At 44.8% G+C, this 10,627-nt stretch overlaps 1 protein-coding gene across 1 annotated transcript in view; it reads right to left on the bottom strand.

The window, feature by feature from the left end:
• The window catches only part of FYB1 (FYN binding protein 1), a 2,052,110-nt gene that overhangs the window by 575,261 nt on the left and 1,466,222 nt on the right, over window positions 1-10,627 (bottom strand). Inside the window, exon 5 of the mRNA XM_044069852.1 lies at window positions 993-1,004. Coding sequence (XP_043925787.1) covers window positions 993-1,004 — 12 coding nt within the window. The remainder of the gene's footprint in view (window positions 1-992; window positions 1,005-10,627) is intronic.

The following is a 10,627-nucleotide window of genomic DNA, read 5'->3' as shown; positions in this document are numbered from 1 at the left end:
GACACCAGACACTATGGCTAAGCTGATAGTGTTGACCTCTACACCCATATGTTTAATTGTCAAATGCACATTATTTGTTGCTGATAGACTGTTTGCACATCTTTATTGCCATAGCCTTTCCTGTTTGTATGAACAACTTGTGCATCTGTGGAAGATGTTTGCATATGGGAGGGATCCACTATATTACGTATGTCTCTGTAGTCATTTAACTGTGTGCACTGGGCAGACTGCTGTAATGTGGTTGGTTCCTGGAATAACACATAACAATACCAGATATGTGTGTCCAACTGCTAAACCGAGATTTGGCCTAAGTGTGTGAGCATGCCCAGTTCAGCCTTCCCATGGCATGTTGTCAAAGTGTGTGAGCATGCCCAGTGTGAGCATTCCATATGTTGGACTCTGCAGCCCACCACATTTGTGGATGAGTGTGAACTTCAACAACTATCACCCGTTTATGGTTGTGTGTTGTGTGTCATGTTGTGTAGTTACTGTACAACTGCTTTGTGTGTGAACACAACAGGATTATACTGTGCCTGCAGTGTTTGCATGAGATACTTTGCATACAGTTGTCAACATCCTTTCACACTGACCTAACACTGTAGTACTGTATAGTGTACTGGTAGTACTTTGACTGTGGTGGACAGTATCCTGGGCTTTACTGCTATCACTGCTTTACATTTCGATAGTGGGCACAACAGCCTGGTTAGGGGCCAGTTGTGTACATCTGACCATGTTGCATTCTGTTCAGATATGAACTACTTAAACCAGGCTTGTCCAACATTGGTAGTGTATTCCACAACATAGGTGTACATTTGCAAACACTAGCGATGTGCCCTAGTCCATGTCTAATGCTAGTTGGAGAGTGTGTTTGTTCTTCAACACACATTGTAAGTGGAGTTTGCCATGACATATGTCATGGTTAGTATACTGTGCCTCTGTCTACCTGTGACATGACAGTGATATCCAGGATAAATCTACCATCTCCCATCCACTCATCAGGATTCCTATTGAGGAAGATTGATAAGTGACTCTATGGGTAGCCTGTGCTGGGGGTTCACTCATGGGTGGGAGTGGCTTCTGTGTTATGGATCACGCAGTACAGCTTGTCCTATGTAAGTCGGTGCTGGGGTTCAGGTCTCTCATGTGCATAGCTCACTGCCATTCAGATTGTACAAGGTGCAGCATGTTTATTGATGCCAGCAACACAGGCAACACATGGCATCTGTGCAAGCTCTTTGATACTCCTGATGAGGTACTGTTGGGGACTTTACGGTTGATGGAGGTGTCTGCTGAGGTACATCCCACAGGGGCTATTGTAGTCAATTGTACTGCTGATGAAGGATGACTGCAGAGCCACAATGACCTCCCTTATCTAGATCTGACAGCCTTCATGATTAGGTGGGTATATGGTATGTTTCTGTAAACACTACAGCACATGTTTGTCTAATGCAGGATATCTATCTCTCATTACATGTTAACTACATAATGGGTTAACACCTATGTGGCAATTGGTGGGCACTTACTGTATATCCACGGGGTTGACTATACACGTTTCTGCACTTAGCTTGCTGACATGGCTATGTCACCAGTTGTCTGTTTCTATGTGGCCCTTTTGTGGGATGCTTGTGTCAGCTGGTGGATCATATGTGGTGAGCAGTTTGTAGTCCTCTGCAAACATGTTCGACACAGTCCTTCCATGTTTGTCTGTACCTATGGGACATATATACCAGACGAGGGAGATCCCAGGACAAAGCCTTGTGGGATGCCAGTTATATCTGGTTTGTAGTCTGACATGGCTGCAGCATGTCTGACCATGTCTGTTCTGTCCTTGGTCTGGTTTGCAACCCCTCTACTGACATGTGGGTTTATATTTAAGCTGGTGAGCCTATCTATAATGAACACGTAGGGTATTGTATAGAAGCCTTTGCAAGGTCCAGATACACTGTGTGGAGCACATTGCCCTCATCAATGACCTTAATGACTGTTTCAATTGAGTCAAACATGGTTAGGGGCAGGATCTGCACTTGAGAAGGCCACACTGGGTTGGGTCCGGTGTCAGTAGGTCCCCAATATCTTTATGTCTCGGGTACATGCTGATCCTTTCCATAGCTGTGCAAACCGAGCTTCTCAGGATTCTGGGGTAGTAGTGTTCAGTATCCATTCAGGCAACACCTTTGTTGAGAAGGACCACTGTTGTTGTACACTGCTCTTTGGGTACATATTCTGTGGTAAGGCTGACATTGAGCAGTAGTGTGGTTTGGCATTCCATTCATCTTGGAGTCCATGTTGCACTAAGCCCAGGACACCATCTCATACCATTGCTGCTGTGTGTTTTGCTTTGTAGATGTTGGCTGTTACCTCAGCATCTGCAATGTCAGGGCGCCAGCAGTCTGCTGGGATAGATATTCTGCATTCTGGGGGGGGGGGGTTTGCACTGCACCTGTCAGGATGTATGTTGGCAATATGTGTGTGTGTTTGTGATATTTGTGTGATTCAGGGCATATCTGTGAATTCCCAACATGGTTCCTACCATCAGTTGTGAAAGTCTTGGGATTATCCTTAGTGTCCTGTACAATTTGTATCTTCATAGGTTCATAGGTTCATACTAGGCTATCCACCCTGGGCATTTGTTAGCCTAGCCAGAGTGTGTGTGGCTTTTGACACCCCTTGCTATGTGGATATTATGGCCATTTATGATTTGCTTTGCTGTGCCTCTGTCTGGACATGACACAGTGAAGACCCCCAGTGTAACTCTACAATCATCAATCCACTTGGCAAGATTCCTGTTGAAGAGTGTCAGTGAGGGGCTCTGCCTAACACGGAGTGGGATTCTGGTCCAGGGTGTGGGGAGCCTCTGGATTATGCATCTGTCCCACCAGCACATCCTATTTCATTATTTGTTGAGGTTGACATCTCTCACTCTCACAGCTCCAATGGATTTGTGTTTTCTGGGTTGGAGCATGTCCATTACTCCTGTGTTGGGCATGGCCTCCTACAACAGGCATGCAATGCCTCTGTGTAGGCAGTATGTGACTGGATTCAGCTGGGGTGTCTACAGCCAGGCAGCATATGACATATATTTGAGATCCTTTATCCTCTTGGTGAGGTACCTTTGAGGTCTTTCTAACTGCTGCAGGTGTCAGGTAAGGTACATCCCATATGAGGCATTGTACTAGATTATGGGTGTGATTAGAGAAAAGTATAGTGGCACAATGACCTATGTTGCCGTAGATGTGACTCCTTTCCTGATACGGTGTCAAATGTAGACAGTCTTCCTAGCCACATTGGCAATGTGGGTGTCACATAACAGGTTACTGTCCACTTGTGTCCCTAGGTCCCTGGTTACTCCTTCCATACATAATGGTTTACCACTTATGTGGTAATTTGTGGTACCTTGTTTGGTATTTGGTGGGACATTCATACTGTCCAGTGTCTTCAGGATGGCTGGGTGGGGTTATTGTGTGTGAGAGTGCGGTCTGTAGCATGCTACAGACTGCACAGCAGTCTTGCCTACAGTTAGTTGCACATGGGTGAACTCCAATGCCTAGTGCATTGTCAGTTACCTGGACGTATGGGTGTCTGTGCTGACTATGGATACTCACCCTCCTTTTATGTTTTGTTCCAGGTTTTGGGGCCATGACACATGATACGTGGTATAACCTGGTAGTGCTGGTGTGCTGTCAGGAGGCTTGCAGCAGGTTTCTGTCACTGCACAGACATCGATGTTCTCCATTCTGGGGATGGCCTCGGGAGCATGCATATTGGGGTGTACACATCTGGCATTGGTCAGCATTTCCCTTATGTTTCTTCCCACTTATGTTTTCTAGGGTGGTGGGTCAGTCTTTTCAGCCTTGCCTACAAAAGGCTCTATGGAGGTGGCAAAGGCCTTATCCAATATTCAGACGCCAGGGGTAACAGGTGCAGGCCATCCCAAGGACAGCTGCGTGGCTTGTCAAGCATGACATCCCAAGCAGACAGACATTGGATCCCCTTGGAATGACACCAGTAAGTGTGCCACTTGCTATGACTGATCATTCCGTGTTTGTACTGTGGCATTATTCTTGGTAAGGGTAGGATGCTACGAATGGTGAGTGTCATACCGGCCTGGACTACATAATCAGATAGCTCATCTATGTCTCTTTTCATGTAGTCTAGGGCGGTACATCTCAGGTCATTCACACCAGCATGGACTATGACTGCATCATATTTCTACTTGCTTTGGAGTGACCTACATACTTCTGTTATGTGGCATATTGTGGCAGCCTACAGGCAGCTTACTGTACCCTTTCCCTTGTTCAGTCTGGTGTGCGGAACAGCAGTGTGTCTGACTATGGAGTCACCTATTACAACTGTATCAGGCATGTTATTTCTCCTTCTGGCCTGTGACTGTTTGGCACACCAGCTTTGTGTGCTATGTGTTGCATGTGCTATGTTTGGAGGCTGTTTGATTGGGTGTCTGCTTTAGAGGCCTCTGTTGGTGTGCTGTGTTTGTAATTTGTGCCTCCGGGAATATTTTTCTGTGTTTATGTGTTTGGTTTGCAGTTGTGATAGGTCTATATGGGACTGTGTTTGTGGTGTGTGTGGTTACCTTCTCCTACTGACTTGTTTTGGGAGTACTGAGTTGAGGGAGCTCAGCCTCCAGTTTGGATGGATGGTTGCATCTCTCACATATATTTGTATTTCTTGGGTGGAGTTGGGGTTGTCTGTGTACTTGGGGCAGGTGTAACATTGCCTCAGGATTCACAGATTCCACTTGTTGTGGCTGGCCTTAGTGGATTGCATGTGTGGACAGATTTTATTGCCATACTACTGATCAGTGATTACTTCATTGTTCATGTTTGCTCTATCATGTAGTAGCTTCCTCATTCTCTTGCATGTTTTGGTTATGGCTGGTGTCCACCATGCCAGATTTAGGCACTGTGTCTTGTTTTAATTTAGGACTGCATAATCCAAGCATTCCTGGCAGTGTTCATGGAATGCCTGTATAACAGGTTCTGAGGTGTGACCCATATGTAGCACCTGCACAGGGGCTTTAATGGATTTCACATCAGTTTGGAGGAGTGCAACTTTTGCTTTACACATGTTTTTCACTGTGGTTTTCTGGCCAGGGACTGTGGTCAGGATGTGTATATCCGGTGTGATTACTCTATGGTCTGGTCTTACCAGTGAAGGATACACTTCTCATCTTGCCATCCAGTACCCATGTTGCTGATTATCACATCCAGTATGCTTACCCCTCTTGTGGGAGTGGTACGTTGTTCCTGGGCCTTTTGGTTTGTGGATTCTATGAACTTTTGTCCTACACTGTTGGAGCTAGTATAATGCTCCCAGTCTATGTCTGGGTATTTGCAGTCACCCAATATAATGTGGTTTGGAGGACTTGATATATTCATGTATTCCTGCATAGGCCGGATGCAGTTCCTGGTGTTGGGACAGTAGTCTGTAGCAGGCTATAAACTGGGGGCAGTTTTAGCCACTGTTACTTGAGCATGGCTAGTCCATGCTGCTTTTGTTGTGGTACCGACATGGGGTGTGGTTATCCTTGACAATTCTTGCTAGTCACCCTCCTTTTGTAGCTTGTTCCAAGTTTTGAGGCTGTACAGCACAGTATGAGGTGTAACCTGGTAGTGTTAGGGTGCTGTTGTGAGCCTTGCCTCAGTTTTCTGTTACAGCACAGTTATCAACATTCTCCATACTGGGTGAGTTTAGACTGCATGCATCTTGCTGTTTCAACTTATCCCTTATCTTATTCTTATCCCTTCTGGTACCTATGGAGATAGGTTTGTGTTTTGAGCCTTACCTATTCAGGGCACACTGTGGGTGACAACAGCCTTTGCCAGTATCCATACGGCCTGCACTGATAGGTGCACACCAGTCCTAGCAGGTGGTGCATCATGTCATGCTCAACATGTCATCCCAGACTGGCACACATTGGGTCCCCTTTGACTAACTGCGATACTTCAGTCAATTGTTGCACTTGATCATCTCGTCGTCATGTTGTGGCATGATGCTTGGTGAGGGTAGGATGTTAGTCAGGGTCCTCAGGTGTGCATATAGTACTTGGTGTTACATTACTTAACACATAGCATTCATGCCTCAGGTGGTGCTGCAGGGCTGCCTCTGTCGGATGCGCATATTACACTTCCCTGTACATGTTTGAGAGCAGGTTGTGTCACGTTAGGCATCCCTGTTACTATATGAGTGAGTCAGAGACGGGTATCATTCCCAAGGTTCCTACTGAGCCAATGTATGTGCTATGCGTTGCCTCTTTGCCAAGGCCAGGGCATACTGGGCACGCCTCCTTCTGCCTACTGGGGCAGACTCAGGTTGTTCCTCCTCCGAGTCACGCTCTGCCTGTGATGGCCTTGGAAATGGTGGGGGGCTGTTTGGCCCAGCCCTATGCTGGTCCTGCTGCAGCTGTTTTCGCAAGATCATATTATGTAGCATAGCACATACCATGACAATTTGGGTACATGTAGTTGGTGTGTACTGCAAGGCTCCACCAGATGTGTCCAGACACCGGAACCGTGACTTGAGCAGCCCAAACACACGCTCTATTACATTACGTGTTTGTGCGTGTGCCTCATTATGGCGTTCCTGTTCAGGTGTGTGTGCGTTTCTGATGGGTGTCATCAGCCACGGCTCCAGTGCATAACCTGCATCCCCCACTAGGTGTCCGTGCGGGATGTCCCCATTGGCAAATGTCTGGTACAGCTGCGTCAAATGCCAGATGTGAGAATCGTGGTAGCTCCCAGGGCAGCCAGCACACACATTCATTATTATGCCCTGGGCATCACACACGACCTGGCAGTTGATGGAGGGGAAGCCCTTGCGGTTGATGTATGCCCTACCCCACTCACCGGCTGGTGCTTTGATGCGTATGTGCGTGCAGTCTATTGCACCCACTACCTCAGGGTATTCCGCTATTTGCTGGAAGTGACGCATATTGCTGGCCAATACCTCACGGGCATTGGGGAAATATACATGATCACCGACATGTGCTGACATGGCATCCAGGAACTGGTGCAGTACCCTGGAAGCTGATGCCTGTGATATCCCCATCATATCACCAGTTGGTCTCTGGAAGGTACATGTTGCTAGTATTCTTAGGCCAACACATACCTTGGTTTCCACTGGGATGGGTTCCCCTCTGTTGGTTCTGTGTGTGAGGCGTGGCCTGCACAACTCCACTATTTGCTGCAGGAGGTCTCTGTCCACTCTATAGCGCTCTACTATCTCCAACTCATGTAAGCCGTGGTAGGTGACCCTGGGCCTGTACACTCTTCTCCGTCTCCTCACTGCGGGTTGTCTGGCACCATCTGCATTGTCACCACCCTCAGCAAGTCGCCTATGTCTCATTATGACAGCTATGGAAGCCCCTAACATTTCTGCTCTGAGTTCAGCTTTTTCAGTTTTCACTTCTGATAACTTAACTCCTGTCTTGCAGTGTCTCTTGAGAGAACCATTCTGTACTGCTGTTTGCAGAGTTTTAAGTGCTAGGCTGGGCTAGTATTCTGCCTGTGTAATTGCCTGCATCTAATTGTTTTCACCTGCTAGCTCCAGCAGTATTCCCTGCTAACTTCCTACTACATCTGTTGCTTCCTATTTCCTTTCTGTTTCCTCAGGGTGGAGCCGTGTGCAAACCAGCAGAAACACGCTCACAGTGGCTTACACGCACGCACACATACTTACACAGTTCAGAATCTGCTTATTCGGTTTTAAACGCGTGCACGCCCGCGCAAATGGTGTTAAACATCTCCCAACACGCTCCCACATGCTCAGTCTGCCTTACACGTGCGCACACTGCCTTACTCGCGCTTTGTGGCGCGCTGCGTCGCATACACGTCCAGCAAGAAACTTTGGTGTAGGCAACAGTGTACACCTTCCATTTCTTGACTTTCTCATGTTTACTTAGTGGCACACCTCTTTCCTTGATATCTGTCTGACATCTGTCATGTAACTCTAACCTCCAATGAACTGCATTTCTTTCTACCATTCCCCCCTGTGATGTCACCTATCTCCTACTCTGTTCCTCCCCCTTATGTAACTCTTACACTACTCAGAATGTGCTCATTTGCTATGTGACAGTGGAATTCAGTATCCTTACACGCATTTGCATCAGATTGCCTACTAATGCTTAGTTACATCTCTTAGACTCAGCTTCCCCCCTTAGCAACCACTACACGGTGGCCATGTTGGTTTTGCTCTGCTGGTCCCTGCATTGACATTCCATGTATTGCATAAAACCTACATTTGTAGGTTTAAAACCTTCGTTTTATGTTCTATACAGCGCAGCCCGTTTGCGCGGGGCTGCGCTGGGTTTAAACATCGGCAATCGCCGAAAAAAATATATATATTTCCCATATATTTGCATCAGGTTACCTTGCCAATGGCCACATATTTGGCCATTGGCATGCTGCCTGACACATATGCACCCTTTATTTGGAGCTGACATGGCTCCATTGCCGTTTTTGCAGAAACGTACTCAGTTGTCAACTGAGTACATTTTTGCAGCTAAAACGGCTCTTACATGGGCTGTTCTGGGCTTCCTGGATCGCTAATCAGCCTCATTTGCATGCTATTCGGCTGCAAGTGAGGTGATTAGCTTATCCACGCCCACTCCGTGTAAGAGCCGTTTTAGCTTGACTCTTACACGGACTTTGGGCTGTTCCTGGATCGCGAAGGCTGCATGGAGTCTTACACTACTCTTAGACTCCGTGCAAGCCTTCGTGAATCCTGCCCAGTGTGTTTTTAAAGTTAAAAAAAAAAATAGTTTGTCTTGTTAAATGCTGTTGTACCAGGAATCACATTTCTATGTAAATAAGAACAAGCTAAGGGCTTGCTTTTACAAGGACACAGTGTAGGTATAATATCATTAGTCATCCTGGGGTGTTTGCAGTGAGATGTGCCATATGACTATATTAAGAACTGGCAAACAGTGCATTGTAAAATGTATAAAATCAATAACCACAAAAACAGTAAAGAGGAAAATATGGGTGAAGGATAAACATGTGAAATGACCAATCTGCAATATAAAAAAGACAAAACAAATGACAGAGGTAGTTCTGAAAGGGGTGGGTGTGGAAATAACATCCAGTATGCTATATTGTTTGTTTGTTTGTTTGTGTCTTTCGGCTTTTCCCGGTTAGGGGTCTCCACACATATAATGTGTATAATTAGAAATGTAAGAGTCTTTAGTATGTATGCCCTGAGCAATATAGTAAAGAAGGGGATATGACCATCAGTCTCTGAAGAGATCAGCAAGACATGGAAAAAATTGCATCTTTAACAAAAATAAATCAGTAAAACAAAGACACACTGCACTTTTCAATCTAAACTTAATGTGGGGTCCATAAGAAAGATATTTTACTTCTTTTGGACAGCACAGAAGCACATTGTTAAAACGGTTTCCTCTGAGTTCTTGGTTATCTAGTTTGGTTACTTATTCAAATACCTTCTTTGCAGTGTCTGCATGTTCTTATGTGGCTACACAGGCTTTCTCCAGATGCCTTGGTTGCTTACACATACCAAATATATGCCATCAGGTGAATTACTGATCCTGTAAATTGCCCGCAGGTAAGTAGACAGTGTGTGCACGTGTGTGTGTGTGTGTATGTGTCTGTGGGGGGGTGTCTGAGAATATATGTGTGACTATACATTCAAAAGGACTAGCGTCCTGTGCAGAATTAGTTTTCTGCCTTATGCCCACTGCCTTCTGGAATAGGCTGTGTCTCCCCCAAGAATAAAGTGGAAGATGAATGAATGAAAGTAATGTGAAGAAAAAAAAAAAGAACAGCCTTCTTTTATTTTCATAAGGTTATATTAAACCAACAGTATGTCAACCATTGCACCATGACAAAAAAACAAAACCAGAAAATAAAACAACAATGGCCAGGCCACCAAGAAAAATGTATTGCACAAATCGTATAAGATACTCTAGCACTTTGGCTCAAAAAGCTTTCAAGGAGTAAAAGCACTACACCTAGATGCATCTTAAATAGATCTAAATGCACCTGCTACTAATTACACAATTAAATAATTAAACGAAAACCTTCCAATTACAGTATTAATTCTAGCAGGGGTCAGGGTTGCATACTTTAAAATAAATACAGATTCCTTATACAATAGCTTCTTTTTAATATCTACACATTTATGATAAGTATTTATTTGTTGCATAATTATACCCTAAAAGTCCAACTGGATCACTACCACGACATAATTTAAAATGCATAGCAAGAGGGCTTTCAAGTCTAACATTCTTAATGTCTCTAACATGTTCTTGTAAGCTAAGCTAGAAAGCACTCTTGCTTTCCCCTATATAAAACAAAACCTGCATGGACATTCCAGTGCATAAACAATGCCCTCTGTATTACAACAATATCTACCAATTGGTCTGAAAAAAATTCGATTAATTTTGTCAAATGTTCTAGCAATATACCTACAGCTGATACAACCATTACAGGGAAAAGTTCCCATATATTTAAGTTCTTTAAATAAACTATTCACAGGTAAAATTAATTTACTTTGAATAATCATGTCTTTAATATTATGTCTCCTTTTAAATGAAAATAAAGGGGTATCACTTAACATATTAGTAAATTCCTTAAACTTTAATAAAAAAATATAT

The sequence above is a fragment of the Protopterus annectens genome, chromosome 1.part0 (genome assembly GCF_019279795.1).
Source record: "Protopterus annectens isolate FY-2018-M chromosome 1.part0, PAN1.0, whole genome shotgun sequence".
Taxonomy (NCBI): domain Eukaryota; kingdom Metazoa; phylum Chordata; order Ceratodontiformes; family Protopteridae; genus Protopterus; species Protopterus annectens.
Note: the sequence above shows the minus strand (reverse complement) of the source record. Positions and strands in the feature narration are given on the sequence as shown.